Raw genomic sequence first — 24,272 nt, 5'->3', positions numbered from 1 at the left:
TCATGACACTATAGCCCAGTTTATATTATCACATATGACTGTAAAAAAAACATATTCTTGCACAGTAAAAGGTTAAATATTGACCTCTGAAGAAAAACTGAAGCCATATCATTACAAAAGTTACATATTCAGCAAACAATTAAGCCATACACAACTGAAATGCTTATTAACACATTGTTTATGAACTTGCTACTTCAAAGTGTGGGATAGAAGCTAGTTAAACCCCACCTGCACTCGTAGGATATCTAGTTATCAACACCTTGGCTTCGCCCCCGGATTGATAACAACAATATCCTCCTCATGGTGGGGATTAACTATAACATATATTACCAAGTCTCATAACCTTAATGTTATACTTGAAACATGTAATGATGGTATATCATGTGTGCAGTGTATTTCCTCACATGGTATTTATTACCAAAGCCACTTTCCTAAAAGATCTGTTTTTGATAGGCATGCATGATCGCTGTGCAACAAAAGACTTTGTACTGTAGCATGTACAGTGAATCAACTTTGAATATCTGAAAGCCTATTATCCGAACAGTACATTATCTAAATACCAAATTGACTGCTCAATTAGAGTATTTTGTTAACATGCATTGGAGTGATTGAGTAAGCTATGTTTATAAAATTTAAGATGTTTGATCTTGCATAGTTTTCAATTATATGAACACTCCCTTCCTCCAATTTAATAGAAGTTCCACTGGATCAAATGTTGCCAATAAATATGGTATAATGCAGCTTACAACTGACTGTAGCAAAAGTATATCCCATTAGCTACAAGACCACAAATTCTGACTACTATTGTCCACTTTCATAAAGCCAGACAGCATTACTATAAGCCACCATACATATAGATATACTTCCATGGGAGCAATAAACACAGAAAATCGATAAAGTTTTTATTATCATTGTTATAGGCATACTAACCTAGCTAGATAAAGTCATTGCTTGTACCTCCCCCATGCAGTGCTACAAATAGATGATATGCCTTTCATTCTGCATGCAGCAGGGGCGGATCTAGAAATTTTCAGAGGGGGTTTCTAGTTCTCTAGAATTGCAACTTCAGCCTAGCTGCAAGTTGAAGACCAAAAAAAAAGTCACTACGTGGTTTTGAACGCTGTGAAGGTGATGTTTAACCAATAGAAAAAGCCATAATATAAAACAGTATGTATAACTCTTTGTAATTTTTATCATCCAGACGAATTGTAGGGGCACGCACTATTTCAGAGGGGATTTCTGGAAACCCCAGAAACCACCCTAAAACTGCCCATGAATGCACACATACATACAGACAATAGCTTACTTCATGTGACTGTTGGTTCAATAGCCAATACATTATTGCACCAATTTTTGGTTCAATGAGCCCCATTGCCTTTTGTATTATTTGCTATATGTGACCCATTGAGCAAAACCCCCCTACTAGTTTCCATTTTTCTAGAATTACTCTTTAAAACTTCTAGAGGGAAAGCCAATGGCTGTTAAACTTTCAGTCTTATACCTGTTGAATACTCTTGAAGTTATAGTGATGGACATGCATAGGAACAGCAAAACTATCGATTTGTACATTGACTCATTATATTATACTGGTAATAAACCACAGGCATTTTATTTAATTGATAAATGACAGTCTATGTAGTTGGGACTTGGCATAATACTGTGTTCACCATACATGAACTGCATGATAAATCCATCACGGTATAGTTTTAACCTATACCTTAGCCACAAGCAAATAGGCTGTTCATGCATGCTTAGATCTTTTCGGTATATGCAGCTGGGAAGATGTGGAATGAACTGCCAGAAGACGTTGCTGCCTCATCTAACTTTTCTGCTGCAGCTGGTGTTGATTATGTTTTGAGTTTTTATGTTATGGAGTTGTTTTGTGTGTACATATTTGTGTATGTATATTCATGTAGATGATTGTAGTAGGCCTGCGTCAAATATGCCAGCATAATAATAGGCTGGAGTGCTATGACAGCATAATGCCATTATATTATAAGGTGGATATTTCAAACTATGGAGCTTAATTCCATGAAAATAGATTGATACTCCCTAATAGAGCAATCAGTGGAAACTGCGAACTGCATTGTACTTGGCATGATACTCTTTTAGAGAGTAGATCAATACTCTCTGAAAGAACAGTCACTTTGTAGTGAAATATTCTAATAGAGAATTCACTGAATAAAATGTTCCAAGATAATTGTAAGAAATGTTGCTACCTAGGAGCATAATGCAAGCATAATGGGAACACTGAAGAGCATAATAGGTGAAATTTTAGGAAATTCCTGAAAGCATTTTTGGGCAAAAGTTTGAGCATATTTGACTCAGACCCGGCCTACATGTAGTGTTAGAGTGTGGTTGTATAGCTACATTTCCTGTGCATGTGTGTTTATATCTGTGTATCATGTGTTGTTTGTATGTTGTAAGTATGCATTGGGGTTTTATCAATCAATCTAAATGGTGACAATATAGTTGCAACTTAAACACTGAAACACATATAACTCACATTTGCTTGATGATACAGAAATAAAATTCATTGAATTATACTTAAATAGTCTACTTGAATATTTCATTAAAATAATTACAATCTCAGATTTCGTATATGATTTTTGTGAGTTGAAGACCCTTTGGAATAGATAACAATAGGCCAGGACCACTCTCAGGCCCATAGCCAGACCGTTCTTTAGACTGGGTGAAAGTGGCCCTTTTATGTGGTATATGATATGCTAAAGAGTCTGGGGGCATGTCTCCAGGAAAACGTTTGAAAATAATTATATACTGTATGATGATATAATTATATAATTTGACAAAATACATGCAGTTTATTACAAGGGGCTAGGAGTCTAGTCTCAGGGTTATCAAATCAGTAATAAAAAAGTAATAATAACTGGAGCCCTGGCAAGACAAAAAAAATAATTGTAGCTACTTATAAAACTAAATAATCATATCAACAGATCAACTACACCCCATGATGCTGAAGCCAGCTGTGAGTTAAATATCCTGTATGAACAGGAAATGGCAATACAAGCTGCCTATTGAAGTATGCAGCGTTTGTACTCTTTGGTAGATGGCATTATTGTCATAGCTACATTGCTATATTTTACTGGGCAAAGAGTAGCTATAAAGGCACAGATAAACAATTTGGTAAATTACAGTTTTGTAACATTCACTGGCATGAAATGGTCTAGACAGACAGTAGCTACTCAAAAGCAGCTGAATTTGGTGAGTGTCTGGATTCAGTGGAATGGAATAGTGGACTGGAATGGTAATTAGGTAATTTCACTTAGTGGTCACCTCTTTATAAGACCACCTTCTAACAAAGACCACCTCTTTATAAAGACCGTTTTACTTAAATTGTTGTTTTAGAGTGTACCTCTATAGGACAGTCTTATCAATGTAGTGTGCCCACACATGTTATGCCTAGAAAAGCCAACCAGAGAGTGGTATCTGATTTATGATACAATAATACACCCATACAAAACAACCTAGCTGTACAAAAAAAAGATGTGTCCACAAAACTAAAAGTAACTGGCAACTAAAACTAGGAGCTAATATCTGGTGAGGCCAGGAAATAAATGTTAATACTTGCAACTAATTATAATTTACAATAACATTGATCCTTTATCATTGACTCAGGCAGTCTGACTGTATTCCTGATTAATTCACTGTAAATCTAATTGGCTAGTAAATTGTTACCTTTTCCAATAGTCACTGTAGAGGAGAAAAAAGGTGGCCAAATTAATAGCCAATTAGAGTTATGGGGAATCAATTAGGAATGCAGCAAGACTGCAAGAGTCAATAAAAAAGGACCAAAATTTAATTATATTTGCCGGTATTATAACATTCATTTCTTGGCCTCAACAGATATTAGCTCATTTAGTTGTCGGTTATTTTGGACATGTCATTTTTGTATAGCCATGTGCCAAGCATTTTTGCATGGGGTATTGCTGTATATCACTCTGACTTTTCTAGGCATGTTACCATCCTGTGGCGATACACTCTAAAACAACAAGATAGCAGCAATTTTAAAATATGGTCTTTATAAAGAGGTGGTCTTTGGTAGAAGGTGGTCTTATAAAAATGGATGAAATTATCCAACTACCGTTCCATTCCACCATTCCATTCCATTCCACCATTCCATTCCATTCCACCATTCCATTCCATTCCACCATCCCAGTCCACCATTCCATTCCACTGGATCCAGCATTTCGTGGACTTCCGCTACTTGGACCCTCCCCAAGTCACGCATGTTTAGCTAGCTACACGGATTTTCCCGGAAAATTGTACTGCGTGAAACTGACCTACTTAACTGACCTACTTGACTGACCTTAAAGTGGCAATGCTCATCGCGGTTAAATACAGTAACACCGTTTGGTTGACAGTACTCTTTACTGTGATTTCAGCCAATCCGTTAATGAAGAATCCTGAGATCGAAGCCCAGTGTCATCACAGCTCTTGTGGTTAGTCGGGTGTTTACGGTAAAGTTATGCACCTATCAATGTCACGCTCCACCTACCCCAGGTTGGGCAGCGGGCGGGGATTTGTAGGGGATTCATCACCCAAACTCATCCCCAGGGTAGGGGCATTTGCAACACAAAATTGGCCATGCATATTGTTAGTGATTCCCGGGATAAATAATACGAATTAGTAGGGGATTTGTAACTCGAAGTTGTCCCCAGGGGTGGGGAATTTGTCATCTAACATTTGCAAATCCCCACCTCTGCCCGACCTGGGGTAGGTGGGGCTTGACATTGATAGGTGCATTATGCACCTACCATGTCACGCCCCACCTACCCCCCCCCCCCCCCAGGTGGGGATTTGTCACCCTAACTCGTTAGGGGCATTTGCAACGCAGATAAACTATGTTGTTATGCATCTATCGATATTAATCCCCACAACCCCCTCCCGGGCTTACTGGGGGGGGGGGGGTTGGTCCAATTTGATCTGAAATTCTGCATTTGACCGTTCGAAATTCTAGGTGTTTGTTTAACTTGTAAGCTACATAAGCACTAACCTGTTTCCTAAAGTGTACTACAGCCATACTATATAGAGATTTGACCACTAGTCGTTCCCCCATGGGTGGAGAATTTGATTTTTCCCATTTCCCCTGTTATGCCCGCAGAGGGGAGGTGGGGAATAATATTGATAGGTGCATTAGCATGTGTTAGTGATTTTCGAGGTAATGCACCTATATATCAATGTTAAGCCCCACCCCCACCCCCAGGAATCCCCATACACCTATTGGAGATTTGACATCTACATCTTGCCCCACCCTGGGACTCTTAATGGCAGAAGTTTGCTGCACCAAAAATTATTTTGATAAAATCAAATCCCTATAGAAACCCCTCTTTCGAGGTGGGGATATAGTGGGGTTTTGACAAGCTTCTTGGCCCCAGTACTAGGGAATTTGACACTAGACTTTGTCAGATCTCCTGTATTCCCCCACCCTACGTGGGGGTGGGGTATGACATTAATAGGTGCATAAATAGTACAAATTAGGGGATTTGTAACTCGAGGTTGTCCTCAAGGGTGGGAAATTTGTCATCTGGCTTTTGCAAGCTTCCACCTCTGGGGTAGGTGGGGTATGACATTGACAGGTGCATATTTACGAAGTCACATGATTCCTAACAATGGTTTTTTTGGGGGTAGGTATAAAACAGTGGATCCAGGGACCCTACGTTTTGTGGAATTTTCAATACTTCACGCGATGTTTTTACATGCTATCCTTGTACGAGATACCTTTCAAGTCACAGTGGCTAGTCTTAAATAGCCTAGATCACTCTTTATCTGTCCTATGAGGGTTCCTTGCACAATACTTACTGAGAAATTGTAAATGCCCCATAGGCCACTTATTCTTCATACCTTCAGTAACTAAGAGCTTGCATGTTTCTAACAGGTTGTTGTCTTTGTGTGCTACATGGCACAAAGTCTGTTTATCAAGCTGCTAGTGTACTTTACAGTGACCACTTCACTGAAGCCATTTTCATGTGCACTGAACTTTATTAACTGGTGACATAATAGACTAGTGTGCTCATTGTGCAACATGAGTAGCCTACTGTACATGTAGGCAATTTTTAGAGGAACTTGTTATTAAATTGCAACAGACAGAAAGTGGATTGGCCATGTGAGATTAGCCACTGTGACTAGCAGAGGTGTCTAGTAACAGTACAGAATGTATATAAACTTTGCGAAGTATGTAAAATCCCATGAAAAGTTGGGTCCCCAGGTTGGATCCCTGGTCTCTGGGTCCACTGTCTATACGTACCCATTTTTTGGCTTGTATAGGTATTAAAAACAGTAGACCCGGGGACCCACACGGATACAACTCTTCTTGGAATTTATACACTTCACAAATATTCTATACTTAGGCCAACTTAATAAGATTCCTTGTTTCCTGTCACCTTGATAGTAATCAGGTAGTGAGGCGGTGGTTATTATTATTAATGCTAAAATTTCATTATTTTTGTGAGTCTTCAAAATCAATGTACCAACTTGTTTCAAACAACAGGCTAGATATTTCAAAGGGCTGTGGCTTTTCATACGTGCATCAAAGCACTTTCCAAGGAATTTAGTAACAAAGTAAAACTGTTTAGAGGAGTTTGAAACTAGTGAAATGCCTCCCAGCAAATAAATAATAGATAACTGAGAGTTATATTAGAGTTGCTGACTGCTCTATTAGAGTATCTCAATCTTCAACACAAAAATTATTTGTATTTCTAAATAATCTTAAATCTTAATTACAACAATAATTACCAGGCAAAGTAGCATGCAAGTGGGTGACAGGAAACAAGAAATGTTGGCCTTATACTAGGTACCCCTGCAAGCAGTCTTGCATGGCCAATCCACCTTTTCTCCATGTTTTCCTATGACAGTGTCTCACACGATGTTTAAACCTATTAAAAATTATAAAAGGTGTCTGTAATTGACTGCATCTGGAATAATTGAATTGGTATCCTGAAATACTGCCATTTTGATGTATATAATTGTGAATTCCAGTTTCTTGATCAACAATATTACTATGTCATTGTCAATTGTAACCAAAGGCTTTTCTTTTTCTTTTAAGTTTTGTGAATGTATGGATATGAAGATATAATCATCATCCACATCTGCAGCATCAGCTGCAATTTATTTAGACAAGTTGCTACCTTGTTATATAGGTAGCACTTTTCAATTTACAGTGACACCGTTCATCTATATCATCATCTGTGTATACATTTTGCAGGTACTTCAAGTGACAAAATACAGAACGTCACTGTGAGTTATGCTCCAGACCCACCTCAAGCAAACAAAAATGTCACCATCCATTTTATGGGAACTCTCAGTAAGATTGTTTTGTGTATAAGTGATAGTAGTACATGTAATTTATAGTGAAAAGATATAATTAAATTAATTGTTCTTGTCGACTGAAGATTTTGTTTCTTTCACCACAAAAATCTAGCCATTAAAATTTAAGGATGTTGAAAACTATAATGAGATACCTGATTTATTGACTTGATAGCTTCAAATATAATATATCATATTGATATCTTGCTTTGATCTTTTACATTTATGATGTATGTAATGCATGGCTGCAATGAATTTGGTGATACCTGTGACCCTAGGGCTAAAAGTTAGCAAATCTTGAGTAGTTGCAGTATAAGTGATACACCACTGAGGGTGCACTCACTAATACAGTAGGTAAAAGAACTAACAAGCACTCACCCTATTGTTTTATACACTAGCAACTGATGATTGATTGGCTAATAGCTCTCAGAATATTATTCCTATGTCATTAAGCTCAGTAGTAAACTTATGATTGTGGGATTGAGTATTTAAGTTTGTACTGCATTATGCCTACAATACTATTGAGAAAGGATGTAAGTTACTATATTAAGTAAAATACTTAGGACTAAAAGTTACTAATTATTTCAATGTAGCAGTCTTAGTTCTATTGTTCCATGGACTGTTCAATGGCTGCCATGTGGTTGGTAGAAATATACATTTAGTGATCATCCGTCATAGAACATAAGTTATTAATAATCAAGTAATCGAAACTTTGCAACCACACTCAGCCTAGCTAAACCTCTAAACTCAAATCCCACAATCTAAAGCTCGGTATTTCTACCCTACTTATTAATATACCACATTTTCTCTTGAGAGTCTCTTATGTTAAGCACACTGTATATCACAATGCCATAAAGTATTAACAAAAAGACTTACGAGTTCTATAATGTGTACAGTTTGCTCATAACTTTAAAGTTCAAAGATATGAAACACTTTAAATTGACTGGTTATGGGCATTCCAAATGAACACATGTCTGTCTGTCTCTGTGTTCTTTTAACTGTAGCAAATAATTTTTAAAAAATGTTTACACTTCTTTTCCTCTTGTTACATTATAAACTATTGCATTTAAAATGAAGCAGGGTTCGAGTGATAAAAAGTAGTGAAACTTCCTGTCCAATGCAAAGTAGGGATTTTCTCTCATTATAGCTATGTCGTACTATGGTATACATGTGTATCTTGATCTCCCTGCTGCTTGCCTCGAGTGAGCTATGCAATAGATTAAGGGTTTAGTTTTTCATGTCCAGTTTTCTACAGCAAAACCATGCAACTACGTATGTGTTAAGGGGCATGGTTGACATGCTCTGATCGCTAAGTGTGAGGCAGCATGTTCTGATTGTTAGGGGCATGCATGGTCAGACCAGCGTTCTTTTATTAGTACAGCTACCTTCTCCACCTACAGTAGCCTAAGCACCTCAAGTAGTTTTTGTAGCATTTAAATACACTTCTCTAAGCAAAGTGTTGATGCAGAAAATTAGTCCCGTGGTATATTCAATGCGGAGAAGGTGACCATGAGGAAAGGCAAGGTACAAAATGCAGATATTTAAAGGAAAATGCCACCAGTGAGTGTGTTATTGTGGCATAAAATGATGGCCATGCGCTGCTTTGTTTGGCCTCCAGCCTTGCGACTGTGATCAGGTAGGTAGGGCAGGCAGGTAGGCAGGGCAGGCAGGCAAGCAAGCAGGCAGGCAGACCAAAAATTTGGTTTTGGCAATTGTTTAACAAATCTATATCCGCTGTCTGTTAGTTGTTTTCTTGTTTTTAACACTGGATTTGAAGTAACTAGGCTATTCTGTAAAAGTGATTTTCATTGCATATGTGACCAGATTTTACAAATCGCACATCAGAAAAAATCAAACTAACACCACCAGTGGATAGTTACACTATTATACTACTAGTTTTGACCCTCAGTACTACTCCAGCTACTCGAGGTTGGTTTTACTGACATCTTTTCTGGGTGGTGTGGAGAGCTTGAATGGTGGTTTCAGGCCTTGTGAAGAGCCTGGCTTGGCAAGAATCAGGTGGATGACCTGATAATGTTGGCCAAACAATTTTTTTGTTGATATTGCTTCATATCAGCCACTAAGAGGCCAGCACAGCCCTGTAGTTTCATGTCTGGACTTCAATTGTGGTCTGCCTCCATTTTGAAGTTAATATTTTCCACTTCATATTATTATGAATACAAAAGTAATTTTCAATTTTGATTTTTTCTACATGCATAACATACATGCATACATATTTGGTTTTCAACTTCTACTAATGTGTTTTATGTATCGGTGTGTGTTTGTTTAAGTGCATTTCGTTATTATCTTGTTATTTTTAATAGCTGAACCAATTGATAAAGGAGAACTTAATGCACAGTTTTTCTTTGCCACACGTTTAGTGAAAAATGAAACCTATGATCTGTGTACTCTCCTGCCAGACGTTAACCATACTTGTCCAGTTAGTCCAGGTATGCCACTAGTACTACATGTTAAACCAGGTGTATGCCTATAGCTGGCCTGTGACCTGCTATATGTGCACCCCTGGCTTACTGAAATTGCTTTCATAAAAACACTTGTACGTGGTGTGTGTAGTGTGTGTGTGTGTGTGTGTGTGTGTGTGTTGTGTGTGTATTTGTGTGTAGTGTGTGTGTGGTGTGTTTGTGTGGTGTGTGTGTGTGTGTGTGTGTGTGCGTGTGTGTGTGTGTGTGTGTGTGTGTGTTTGTGTGTGTGGTGCGTGTGTGTGTCAGAGACAACATAATTGGTCCTTCACACAGTGACACTATAATACTACTTTGATGGTTTGTAACGAATGTCAAAAAGCCTCGCAAGAAACAGATTGATTTTTGGCCTGGTCATCAGTTCCAGCAGCATACGGTGAAGAAGCAACCTTTTCCATTAACTCCTGGCTCCATTGTTCTATCTCGGAATAATCCTCCCTCTTGTCAGTCTTTTTGGCTCTTGTATACCATACAGTACAATGCCATTACACCAACCTCAGACAAAGACGAATCATATTTGGACACTGCTGCTTCATAAAGTTGTCCATTGCTATAAAAAGTTTAGAATTTTCAACTAGAGTAGGGACCATAGCATATCAATAAAAGTACTGAAACAAGCTGGAGTAGTGCTCAATATTAAATCACAGTAAAACGACAATAAGAAGTGTTATATCCCCACTGTTCTCAAGATACCATAATGGAAATAATGTCTACGTAACTATATCTATTGTTCAACTTTGTTCCTAGAGAGTATAACTTCCTTTTTCTTAAGAGTTCTTCAAAAAACCAGTTTCGATTGTGGGTTGTATCTCCAGTTACAAAATTTTAATTGTTGGTTTTGTTTTATTCAAATGATTAGTAATGTTTTCCATTATGGCCTTAAGGGGTGATTAGTGTGGTTTTTAGATCGGAATCACGTGACCATTCGATGACAGCTTATCAAGTTGCTCTTCTTCCCCAACTTAAAAGACTGTGGTACCGTGGTTATTTTTGTGTCTACTAACAGTACATGTTAAGGTAGCAGCATCGTCTCGTCAGAACTATTGTTTTTGTGCGTGCTTTTGCTAGTTTTGCCCGGGATGCGTTAATTGGAGTGATGGAAACCCTTAAGCGAACTGCCAGTTCACCACCTAATAAAGACGGCAAAAGGATTAGAGACGAGGACTGTGCACTTTGCTGAACCCAGCTACAGATAGTGTTATGGAGTGTATATGGTGTGAGGCTCGTCTGCACGCGAAGTGTGCAAAGCTAAGTGAAGAGCAGTGTATTCTAATTGGTAACGCTACTAGAAATGTTGTGTTTTTCTGTACCCCCTGTCTAGAAGCACTTCCAGAAGCATTCAAGTCTTATGACGGTTTTTCGCTCGTAGACTCAAGAGTCTCAACCATTGAGAAATCAATCAGTGATATGCAAACCTCCACCCTTCAGGGACTGAAAGCAGAACTAACAACTCTTCAAACAATTACTTCTAACCTTGCAACCGAAGTCAAAGATCTGTGTACTCAGAACACTACACTTCAGGAACAGTTGCAAGTGGCTTCGTCTGATTTGACAACCAAGTCAACTTCGTCCCTGAGTGACTCTGATGCAGCTTCATCTACCTTTGATGTAGCTAATGAAATTGCTGAACGTGACCGACGCAAGAGAAATATTATTGTTTACAACCTTCCCGAAAAAAACGGAACGAGCTGCTGACAAGGTTAAGTTTACTGAAATGTGTAAAGAAATTACTGATGTTGAATTAAAAATTACCAAAACTTTTCGACTTGGAAAGAGGGTTGAGAGCAAACATCGCCCTTTGTTGGTAGGAGTAGAAACCGAAGATGACAGAGCATGCTTGTTGTCTGTCGCTCTCAGACTACGGCTGTCAACAGAATTTAAACAGGTGTTTATTGCTCTGGATATGACTAAACTGGAAAGAGAAAGACATAAAAAAGTTGTTGAAGAGCTAAAAAGAAGAAGGTCAAATGGTGAAAGTGGTATTTTCATTCGTAATGGTAACATAGTGCAACGACGTTCCCATCCTGAAACAATGTAGCATAGTACAGTAGCCGCTACTCCTGCTGAGTCATCAAGCAGACCTTCAGGTCAATCGAATCAGTCCTCCTGATGAAAGTGTCCATACCTCTTCCTGGAATGATTTGGAGAAGTTGAAAAAAATATTTTTTTATAATGTAAAATGAATTATATGATTCAAAAAGTATTACTTGGTTTAATTGGTTAGAGTTATCAAGTGTGCTTTGCTGTGATAAACAGAAATTTGGAATAAGGTATCCCAGTCCGTTTACGAATCTGTTTTCCTAGTTACTTCTGCATTTTAGTCATCTCCTAACTTACTGCACAATAGCAGAATCACTTTGTCTAGCTATATGGTAGTTATCACCCAGCACAGCACTTTGACAATCCCACATATTGAAATGTTGTAACATGGGAATGAGGGCATTCATGTTATAGTTGTAACACACCCATGAGGTATGTACCGTAGAGTCGGGTTGTTAAGCGCATGCATCTGTTAAGCACATATTTTTTTGTTAAGTGTATACACATTTCTTGTAATTAACCATAGATGATAAGCGCACATGGGAAAATGCAACAATAAAGCTACACGCAGCAAGAAACGTCAAGAAAAGCTGAAAGTACTGAAAAATTAATGTCTCCTCAAGCGCTTACGTCTCCCTTGAGGTCTCCCTTCGCTATGTATACAGCAAATGAGTCATCTGGATAGTGATAATCTTGTTTATCACGAAGGATTTCACCAAGAAATGGAGTCAAATATTCTTACACACTGGAGTCGCGACTATTAACTACTCTCACAATGTGGTGATTCCATGTTACACTCACCACAATTATTTATTAGGCGTATGCACATAACAGATAGTATGATTTTTACAAAAAAAATTTTCTCCAAAAATTATAAGCGCATGCGCTTAACAACCAAACTTTACAGTATCTGATTTGTAAACATGACACCCAAGGGCTGCAGGCCCAAGGGTGAAATGTTTACAAATCAGATACAAACCAAATGGGTGTGTTATAACTGATTAGTGGTATGGGGCATGTGCAGATCAAAGGTGCCCATTTGTAACACGAGAAGGCAAGGCTAATGTTGGCTATCACTGAGTGCTGTATTCAAGGAACGATTTTACTCACTAATTACACCTTGATGGTTAGTTGATTCATTGTTTGCTAGGTTATTCATTGGTAGTGCATTTCCCATGCACAAGCACAAGGTGCCATCATTGATGCCAGTCACACCAGCCATTGTACTGCTTTGCATCATTTATGTGGGTGTAGTTGAAGTTGGTTAGCTTAATTTATTGGTAAACGAGCGTTTGGTATATAGATAGCTACGAACTCAGTTGTACTGCTTCCCATTCATTCAGACAAGTATAGTGTTGTGTGTTTATTCGTTCCAGAATGATTCATCTCCTTGAATCAGCCAAATTCATTGCCTTGTATTGTGACTTCTTGTGTTTGTCTGGTGTTTGTATTTGTTTGATGTCTTTGAACTAATTAGTGGCCAGACTGTGTGGCCAAAAGGAGGTACTTAGCCATATTACAATTATTTGTAAACCAGTTTACAACGGGCAATTGGAAACAGTGGAAATGGAAACTGGAAATGGAAAGTGGAAATGGAAAACAGAAATGGTCAAATCATCATATAAATGTACCCTAAGTAAAACTCTTGTTTAGTTGACCACCTCTTAAAGACCACCTTTTTACAAAGACCACCTCCATACAAAGACCACATTACAATTACATCTCAAAATGGCTAAGAAATACTTAATCACCAGACTACTTTATGGTCAGTTTTTATAAAGACCACCCTCTTTACAAAGACCACCTCTTCACATTGTAAAAATTGGTAAGTTCCAAACATCTATTTTAAAAACAGCTATAGTAGGTCAGCTAAAAATGTTAGGCTCTTAAGGTCATTATCTCCTTATGAGACCTCATTTTTCACTTGCATGGACTATTTTTGTATGACACACTCCAAAACAAAACAGATAGCCAGATCACTTGAGTGAAGTGTATACCAAACTATGACTCCTTTCTATGAGTCATTACCTAATTACATGTGGTCTTTTTACAGAGGTGGTCTTTATGAAAGGTGAAGAGGTGACTCTATGTGAGAGTTTTACTCTAGGATTCACATTTGATAAAACCATGAAGTAGATGTTTGGAACTTGGCTATTATTGCAATGTGAAGAAATGGTCTGTGTAAAGAAGGTGGTCTTATAAAAGGTGGCCACGAATTGGTATTATAGGGTCATTAAGTATGCCTTAGCCATCTTTGAGATGTAATTACAATGTGGTCTTTGTATGGAGGTGGTCTTTGTAAGAAGGTGGTCTTTAAGAAGTGGCCACTAAACAAAGGTTTTTATCTGGGTAAATTTATATGATAATTTAACCATTTCCGTTTTCCACTTTCCGTTTCCAGTTTCCATTTCCACTGTTTCCAATTGCCCGTTTACAACTGATCTGTAACACTGGCGGCAGCCTCTGATCTCCCACGCACCACACTACAAATCAGGTTAAAGCTCGAATACTCCATGTTACAGCTAATATGTAACACTACCGATCCATAGGTGATCATTCACCCAAGGCAATACGAGTGTAACCACTGAATATATTATATTATATTATACACTTGCGTGAGAAAGATTTGAGCATGGGTCAGCAGTAGGTACATTCTGGCTACATTTGGCTATGATGAATGAACAAATCCTAGAGATATCATGGAGAATTTTGGTTACATGATTTTAATGTTTTAATTAACTTGTTTATGGCAGAGTTTACTAAAAGCCTAGGTGGGTATGATTGCTTGTAGAGTGCTTATTTCATGTTGAATGGTAATTTTGTGTTATCAGCAATGTGGTGTGGTCTGTATTCGAAAACATGTGGAAATACTTGTTATAGTACAAGTTCTCACCTTAGCCCAACGTTTTTCAACTCGTAGGGTAGCAAGGATAACAAAATGCTTTCTGTCTGAGTGGTTTCATGGCCAGCCAAATCCATACTAGTCATTCTATCCCCACAATTCATTTTGACCTTGATCTATATCATTGCTGTCCAGTTGTAGCCCAAGCTATACGTACATTCAGATGTAGCCCAGGCAAGTTGACAAGTTGGCTACATTGTGTGGCTACATTGTGAATGTAGCCCAGGCGGCTCCTTTGATCTGAGATGTGAAAGTGTTACATTTATTATAATTATGTAGTATAAACATGCCAGTATGCAGAAACATCACATGCATCAACATGTCTATATTTTACAGGTCCATTTGGGTTTACAATTGTCACCCATGTTCCTCCTAGTTATAAAATTCCACCAGTAAGTTTGTATAGTACAGGATACGTATAATGATGTTTATAATTGTACTCTTAGTTGTATATGTGCTATGTATAGATTAGGAACCCAGCCCAAGGTTCTTCATAGTTTTAGAAACCGAAGCAAAACTGAGGTTTCTAAAATTATGAACTGTGAAGAACCAAGGGCGTGGTTCCTAACCAACTTAGAACATGGCTCGGTATTTAATTTCAACTGTATTATATTTTTTGAAACCCACAATCAAAAACAAGTTTTCATAACAGGTTTCTAAAATGCCAGGAAGTTTCTTGGAGACCTCATTAAAAGATCAAAGCATACTATGCATGTCATGTTCTAAATAAATAAAGTGCAGTCTCATAAAAGACTGAAATGAAGATAAATATCTTGGTGTTCTATATAGCCCCACAATTAGTTATGTAATGAGAAAACTCTACATAGTTATATCAACCAACATTCATGACTAGTACCTATGTATATAAGAAGCTCTAATTTATTAGAGCTGTGAGATATATATGATTACTGAGATATTGTGTAAAGTTTATCGAGATACCAGTAAAGTGAACAAATTATATTTACAAGAATGCAAAGAAGCAAAAAATGTTAAAATGTTAGCACTGTGCCAAAGTGGTGAGAGAGTTCAAGGTGTTGGCACTACCTGATAATCTTTGGTATGCAAGTAAGTTTACTGATATCTAGATAAATAAACTTACATTATTGGCAGTTGTTCCTGTTGTAGATATATATGATGTAATGTTAGTATGATGTAAGATGTTGTACACATGCGTGGTAGCCATATTGTTATAATCATTTCAGTGATTGTTGCTTGTACGTAAGTGTAATCCTTCGAATCCCTCCACTGTGCGACACTAGAACATCACAACTGGCGACGAGGATAAAAGATGGCAACTTCTGTTGGTCGTCTGACAGAATTTCGACCGGACAAAGAGAAAGTCTTAGATTACTTGGACCGCGTGTCACTGTACTTTGAAGTTAATGGTGTCATCGCAGTAAAACAAGTACCAGTGCTGTTGACTGCAATTAGAGGGGACACATACTGTTAACTAGCCTGGTATCTCCTGCCAAGCCACATGATGTCATTTCACGAACTGTCCGAAATTTTGAAGAAAAATTTTCAGCCTCAACCCATAATAATTGCTGAGCGGTATCATTTCCACAGACGTCAGCAAGCAGTAGGCGAAAGTATCGCAGAGTACGTGGCAGAGTTAAGACGCCTGGCATCTACTCATGAGTTCAACAACTATCTCAAGCAGGCATTGAAGGATCGATTGGTGTGTGGGCTATGACACGAGCCCACTTGCAAGAAACTGTTAACTGAACCAAGGCTGACCCTAACCAAAGCTATTGAAATAGCACAGAGTGTTGAAGCAGCAGAGAAGAATTCACAAGAGATTAATCCAGAACCTCAGCAAGCAGTGATGAAGGTTCAAGCACAGAAAGGGTCACAGCAAGCAACAAGGAAAGTATTAGTCCAGTCAGGACAGTACTACAGGTGTGGTGGTACAAACTATGCAGCAAGGGACTGCTGTTTTAGGGAGAGCTAGTGTCATAAGTGCAAGAAAACTGGGCATCTCGCAAAAATGTGCCACACCAAGAAGTTTACTGAACGGAAAACAGCAAGCCCAAAGACAGCAAAGTGGTTAGACAAAGAATTTCTTTCAGAAGACCAAGTGGAAGTGGATGAAGTTCCAATTTTTAAAGTCAGGGAGAAGTCACACCCACCATTTACAGTAAAACTAGTGATCAATGGCAGCCCAGTGATATTCGAAGTGGACTGGTGACAATTGTATCTCAGGAAGTGTACAGGAAAATGTTTCCCAACCTAGTACTACAACCTTCATCAGTATTGCTAAAATCGTATACTGGGAATCAAGTGCAGGTACAGGGTGAAACTCAGGTTGATGTAAAATATGGTGATCAACAAGGTACATTTACATTGTATGTAGTGAGTGGTAATGGTGCGTGTTTGTTGGGTCGGAACTGGTTGAAACATATCCGGTTAGATTGGAAGTCAATAGCAGCTATGGCCATAAAAGATGGCCAGAGCAATTTAGAAGGGCATTTCCAGAAGTACAAGGAGGTTTTTGCTGAGGTCCTAGGTAGGCTTAAGACAGCTACAGTAACGCTGCATGTTAAGCCTAACACCACTCTTAAATTTTTTAAACCCAGACCTGTACCATATGCAATACGAGAGCTTTTAGAACATGAGCTAGATAGGCTAGAGTCTGCTGGGATTATTGAGAAGGTGGAGCATTCTGACTGGGCAGCCCCAATAGTCCCAGTGCCTAAGGGAGATTGGAAACTGCGGTTGTGTGTGGATTACAAGGCAACAATAAACCCACAGCTATTGGTAGACAAGTATCCATTACCAAGGCCTGAAGACCTGATGAGTTGATTAGCTGGAGGCCAAAAGTTTACCAAGTTAGATTTAAGTCAGGCCTACCAACAAGTGCCCTATAGATCAGAATTCACGTAAATATGTGACAATTAACACAGTGAAGGGTCTATACCAATATGCAAGGTTGCCATTTGGTGTAGCGTCGGCCCTGTCCTTATTTCAGAGGATAATGGACACTATGCTTCAGGACATTCCGAACACCATCTGTTGCCTTGATGATATATTGGTGACAGGCAAGAATGATGAGGACCATTGTAGAAATTTAGAAGAAGTTCTGAAACGGTTGCAGACTAGTGGGCTGACACTCAAGAAGTCAAAATGTGCAATCATGCAAGAGTCAGTAAAGTATCTAGGGCACCGTATAGATGCTAAGGAGGTACACACTACACCTGATAAAGTTGGAGCAATTGCAGAGGCGCCAATCCTTAAGAATGTTAAACAGTTGTGGTCATTTTTGGGGCTGGTCCAGTGTTATGGTGGGGATGTACCGGAAACCCATCTAATGGGAAGCCTTATGAAGTGAAGCCATAATATTACCACAATAATTTGTTGTATTAGATCACGCGATTACACTTACGTAATAATAATCTACGCTGCACGTTAAAGCGCGTGGCTTTGTTGTAAGAAGAAATTCATCATTGTTTAATGTATAGTAGCAAAGAAGACATTCACAAAAGTAAGTAGAGTAGTATAGGAACTTAGGATTCGTATCCTTTGCGTGGAATTTTTGCGGCAAGGGTAATTTGTGGTTTTAGTATGGTATCCCAAATAATGAGGATAGTTTTTTGGCATCAGTTTTCTCTAGTATACTATAGTGATGCACCGATACCACTTTTTCACTACCGATCTGATACTGATACATTTGAGGCCGGAAATGGCCAATACCGATACTTTGTCTCACAGGCATTTCTCACAAGAAACAGCTAGTGATTTAGCTTACTAAACTCATTTGCTAATACCATCAACTACAGTTTACTGGTTTTGTGGCTATCAATAGCAATTTCCAACCAACCAATTTTTCACACATATTTTTGCTACTTAAATTACACACCTTCAATAAATGTTTCACAAGCTGCCGTTCCAGTTAATGGTAGTCAATGCTTCGTACTTCGTACTGCACTTTACTGGATTAAAATCCATGCAGTATTTATTGAAATATGTCAAATCAAAGTTTGAGAAATAAAAATCCCCATAGGGAGCCCATACAAATAATTGCATACGTAATTCTAATTGGAAGAATATGGCACCGGTGATAGCCAAAGTTTCTGAGTGTTTCCGCATGAATCTGTGGCTGATGAGGACAAAAACGTGTTCCTGGGAAAACCGTATACGCTAAATTCGAATCTGCTGTGTGTTTTTTGATCGGAGGACGATTTAAGTTGGATTACGACGAAAATATGGCCCTTTAAAAGTCAAATTGCCATCTAGCACTGTTCAGAATTCAGCATTACAATCGCCCGGGACTTCAAGGCATCTCTCTGCATCGATGCAAGTATAGTTTGAAGGTGAGCAGTTTGTTGTCTTGTGCGAAATTGCAATATAAGTTTCAAGGTTAGCATAATCTTTTCAAAAGTGGAGACTGGCATGTGATACCAGCCTTACATGGCTTCACACTTACCTGTTGTTATATTCTGGTGCATTTACTGCTGTTTTGATCCATTTTATAGCAGCTTCAGTGAGTGTTACTTCAGTTTCCACTGTACTAATGATGCTAGTAGCTGGCTTCTTTTAAAGGAATTCATACCTTATATCAGCTTTTGCTCAACCCCGTCAATGCACTATGTACGCCACCATCTTGATAAGTAATTAAATGATGTCATTTAAAGTCGGTTGGTATCGGGCATTTATAGCTTTACTGATACAAGTCCGATACCGCCAAAATAGGGCTGATACCGATACTAGTATCGGTATCAGTGCATCACTAGCATACTAGTGAGTTAGACCTCTGTATTTGTGTTAGGTTGTGTAGTATACATAGGCGTAGTGACCAGTAGTGTAAAGAAATGGTTTCTAGTGCTGTTGTGAGTAATATTCATGATGTTTTTGCAACTTTGCGATGCCACAAAAATTATAATGGTTAATAACTCTTGTGTGTTGAAAGCTACCTAGTCTTCTCTGTTACTGGGCACTAGCTAGTAGCCCATACTAATGTACAGAGTGGTGATCATAGATCTGTAGTGCTCCCTTCGTTGAAATTTGACACCAAGTGGTTATTTCGAAGGTGCATTTTACCTGTGGCGTAAGTCCATAAGTAAAGATCCCACTTCTCTGAACTAGTAGCCAGTAGTAGAGGGTACATTACTTCTTCAATTGCAATTTGACTTGTGTGTGTAACCTGTGAGGTCTGTGTACTAGAATTAACTTTAGGAGAGTATGCATATTTTCGTAATTTCAGTGGCTTCCAGTATACCACCACCTTATGGTAAATTCATACAGAATTTGTCTGGCTTGCTACACCCCTTGTACAAATTGGTAAAAGTCAATGTGAAATGGTGTAGGGATGACAAATGTAATAAGTCGTTTGGAGAAGCAAAACAAAGGTTAACACAAGCCCCAGTGTTAGCACATTATGACCCCTCCCGCCCCCTCAAGCTAGCTGCTGATGCGTCGGCATGCAGAATTGGGGCAGTCATCTCACACACTTATAATGATGGCAGTGAACGTCCCATTGCCTTTGCCTCCCGAAGCTGAGAAAACCTATGCACAAATGGACAAAGAAGCTTTGGCTTTAATATTTGGAGTACAGACGTTTCATGCATATTTGTATGGGCGTAGGTTTACACTAGTAACCGATCATAAGCCTTTGCTGTCTTTGTTGGGACCTACTAAAGGTATACCCTTATCTGCAGCTGCACGACTGCAACGTTAGGCCTTGCTCCTTGTTGGCTACAACTATGATATTCAGTTTAAACCCACCCAAAAACATGGGAATGCTGATGGTCTTTCGCATCTGCCAGCAGGAAGCAGTATATACTGAGGATGCAGTTGTTGATGTTGAAGCCACCCTGTTCAACATTGCACAGATTAACTGCTTGCCTGTATCAGCTCAGCAGGAATGCACAGCTACTATGAAGGACCCTGTACTAAGTAGGGTAATGCAGTTTACAAAGAATGGTTTGCCAGCAATAGTGAGTGACAGTTTACAGGCTTATTCAATAAACACCAGGAAATTACCATAGAAGGAGGATGCCTGCTGTGGGGGATCCGTGTCATTATACCAGATAAGCTACAGAAGCGTGTGCTGAAGGAATTGCACACAGCCCACCCGGGAATAGTAAGAATGAAAAATAAGGTTCGTAGCCATGTGTGGTGGTCGGGACTAGATTCTGATGTTGAATCATTGATAAAATCTTGTGTACCCTGCCAGTCCATATGAAATACAGCACCACCAGCACCACTGCATCCATGGTTGTGGCCTACAAAGCCTTGGAGAAGAATACATGTAAATTTTGTTGGACCATTTTTAAGCCGAATGTATTTGCTTATAGTTGATGCCCACTCAAAGTGGCCAGAATCATAGAAATGTCCAGCACCACAGCAACCAAAATCATTGAAGAATTAAGAAGATTGTTTTCTTCCTGTGGCTTTCCAGAGCAATTGGTGTCAGATAATGGCCCACAGTTTGTGTCACAAGAGTTTGACTCTTTTATGAAGATGAATGGCATCAAACACATAAGAACCTCGCCATATCATCCAGCATCAAACGGTGCTGTGGAGAGGTTAGTACAAACATTTAAGAAGGCCATGATTACAAGCAATCGTAAGGATGCAACAAAACCACAGCAACTTGCTAGTTTTATGTTGTCCTATAGAACAACCTCTCATTCAACCACCAATACAACACCAGCTGAACTCTTTATGAATCGGATGTTGCAAACACGCCTCGATCTGATACACCCTGATGTGGAGTGTTCTGTATCAAGGACTGCAAAAGGCAAATTATGATAAGAAAGCTAAAGTGGCTAGATTTGTGATAGGGCAGCATATAATGGATAAGAATTTTAGGGATGGGCCTACCTGGGTGCTGGGAGTAATAGTCAAGCAGTTGGGTATGCTTAATTTTCTGGTGCAGTTAGATAGTGGACAGTTTTGGAAGCGTCACTCAAATCAGTTACATTACCTAGAGGAAATGCGTAGTGATGAGACAGTACTCATGTCAGCACCAGTAGTGACAAGCCTAGACATCGATACAGACAATTCAGTTGGCTCACCTAATTCTGAAGTGGTTGAGAACTCACCAGTAGCTCCTGTCAGTGCTCCACAAATTAAACCAAGTTAGAATGATAACATACCAGCATCCACGGTTAGAAGGAATCCAGTAAGAATGAGACAAACACCAAAACGTTATAAAACTGACTGACTTTTCTATATATTAATTTTTTTTTGATCAGTTGTACAGTTATTATGATTATGCATTGTAATTTTTTTGGTTTGTTTTACTGCTGTGTACAAAGCTTAAGAGTGGAGGTATTGTAGATATATATGATGTAATGTTAGTATGATGTAAGATGTTGTACACATGCGTGGTAGCCATATTGTTATAATCATTTCAGTGATTGTTGCTTGTAAGTGTGATCCTTCGAATCCCTCCACTGTGCGACACTAGAACATCACAGTTCCCAGTTAACTCTATTCTGTATTTGTTATAAATTGAGATACACAAGTTGAAAAGGAACTCTTGATATATATATATATTTATATTAGATAAAGCACTGCCGCGAGTGCTATATGGGAAATATAGCATGAAAAGAGTGGGCAAGAGACAAATATAGCACGAGGCAAAGCCGAGTGCTATATTTCGTCTCGATACCATTCTTTGAGTGTTATATTTCCCGTATGGCACAAGCGAAAGGCAGTGCTTTATCTGGTGTAGAGAACTGTCAACTTGAGGCGCACACAAGACACACGAAACAATTAGAAACTCATGGAGGAGTGTTATCATCGGTAGAATAGGCATTGCACTTGTGTTTCGCTTGCGTTGCACAGTGCTGCGCCTTCAGTAGTCGTTTTGTGAGTCTAGTCCATCTTCTCAATACCAAAAGTTTTTGATTGTGGTACTTTAATAAGCATATTTACGTGATATTCCTAGGACTCATCCATTTATGTGAGCAAAACGTACTAAGAACGTTCACTGCTGCTAACCACCATTGAAATCTTCAAGTGTGTCTATAAATTAAATCCAGTGGTTTTGCTCTTACTGGTTGGGTTGACTAGTCAGCCAGCACAGTCAGGCTATCAGCCTACAAAATAGACCTAACAGTTCTATAACTACCTGATATAGAACTGTGGTCTATTAAAGTGTTCTATAACTGCCCAATATAGAACACTTTTTTGCTTTGATACTCCCACGCAAAGTTCTTTATATATACATTAATGTTATTGCACACCTCTACAGTTTTCTTGTCAGTGAAATTCTTTTGATATTATTGGTTGATTTTGTTTCAGGGTAGATATGCTGGAATGGTTAACGCTACCGATGCAAACCAGAATGTTCTGTTCTGTCTCACTGGCTACTGCATAGTTTATCTTTAACTGACAATTGTGTTTGGACAACTTAAAACACTGCAGTAGTTTAATTTGTATTATTTGCATAATACACAATTGGATTATCTAAATGTCAATTATTTCAGTGCCCAAAGTGACTGCTCTGTGCTCAATTAGAATATTAAAGTGTGCACTTCATTAGAATAAGTGTTTGATCTAATAGATTGTTTGAACATATACCTCAGCTAGCGTACCGAATAGTGGGAAACTGTGATAGTATAAAACTTTGATGGCAATCCAACTGCCAAAAAAATGTTACATGTTTTGTCATCATGTATCACTTGCATAGTGGCATATAGCTACCAGTGACTGGAAATAATCTTTGGCAGAAAAACTTTGGCGAATTAAAAAAACAATAATATTTGCCAATGTTTTATACTGCCACAGTTTAAATTTCTTGTATACAGTATGCATAAATGATTTTATTTTATCATATTATGCTTGTCTGGGGATTGAATTGGCTTGCATAGAAACAACATTAGTGCTACCATATAGTGGGTTATTTTTAAAGTAGAGGCAAAATCTGAATTTCGAGGTTTTAAATTTTATACAATGTATAATTTATTTCAAAATCTGGTGGATTCAAATAAATGGAAATTCGTGTCACAAATAATGAAAGATACACATGCATGCCTGACTTACTATTTTATACACGTAATTATAACTACAGTACAAATTGCAAATATACCTGGTCCAATAGCTTAACTACTGCTACTACAGTTACTATACTTATATCATTAAAGTTAGGTGGAATGGATCTAGACAGGGACATAAGAAATGTAATATGCAAGAGTTATTTGGGTCAAAATTGAAATTATTCCCTTCCCTATGCACTAAAGAGAATACTGGAGGAGTCATGAGTGGAGCAAATTTTAATCATCCACTGGCGTGGTCATGCCTATGGCTAGAATTGTTACAGATGGTGTCAAAATTAGGGATGCGGCGATTATGCTGGCATAATTTCGGGCATAATAGGTATGTGTGGAAATCAGGAATTATGCTAGCATTTTGAGGTGATTATAAAGCTTTAACAGTAGGAAAATCTGCAGATTGCACAATTCCGTTAAAAAAGATCGAGATACTCTAATAGAGCAGTCAGAAACTCTAATAGAACAGTCATTGAATATTATTTACTCTAATAAAGCAGTCATATTGAAATGAAATTCTCTAATACAGTA

The 24,272-nt window shown here is 38.4% G+C and overlaps 1 protein-coding gene across 1 annotated transcript; it reads left to right on the top strand.

Moving 5' to 3' along the window:
* Nucleotides 1-4,247: 4,247 nt before the first annotated feature.
* On the top strand, nucleotides 4,248-23,171 carry LOC136263755 (putative phosphatidylglycerol/phosphatidylinositol transfer protein 2). Its single transcript, XM_066058391.1, has 5 exons — nucleotides 4,248-4,460; nucleotides 7,223-7,321; nucleotides 9,648-9,773; nucleotides 15,082-15,137; nucleotides 22,996-23,171. The coding sequence occupies exons 1-5, from the start codon at nucleotides 4,340-4,342 to the stop codon at nucleotides 23,080-23,082; spliced, it is 489 nt and encodes a 162-aa protein (XP_065914463.1). The 5' UTR covers nucleotides 4,248-4,339; the 3' UTR covers nucleotides 23,083-23,171.
* Nucleotides 23,172-24,272: the final 1,101 nt, after the last annotated feature.

Source organism: Dysidea avara, chromosome 8 (genome assembly GCF_963678975.1).
Source record: "Dysidea avara chromosome 8, odDysAvar1.4, whole genome shotgun sequence".
Classification (NCBI taxonomy): Eukaryota; Metazoa; Porifera; class Demospongiae; order Dictyoceratida; family Dysideidae; genus Dysidea; species Dysidea avara.
Note: the sequence above shows the minus strand (reverse complement) of the source record. Positions and strands in the feature narration are given on the sequence as shown.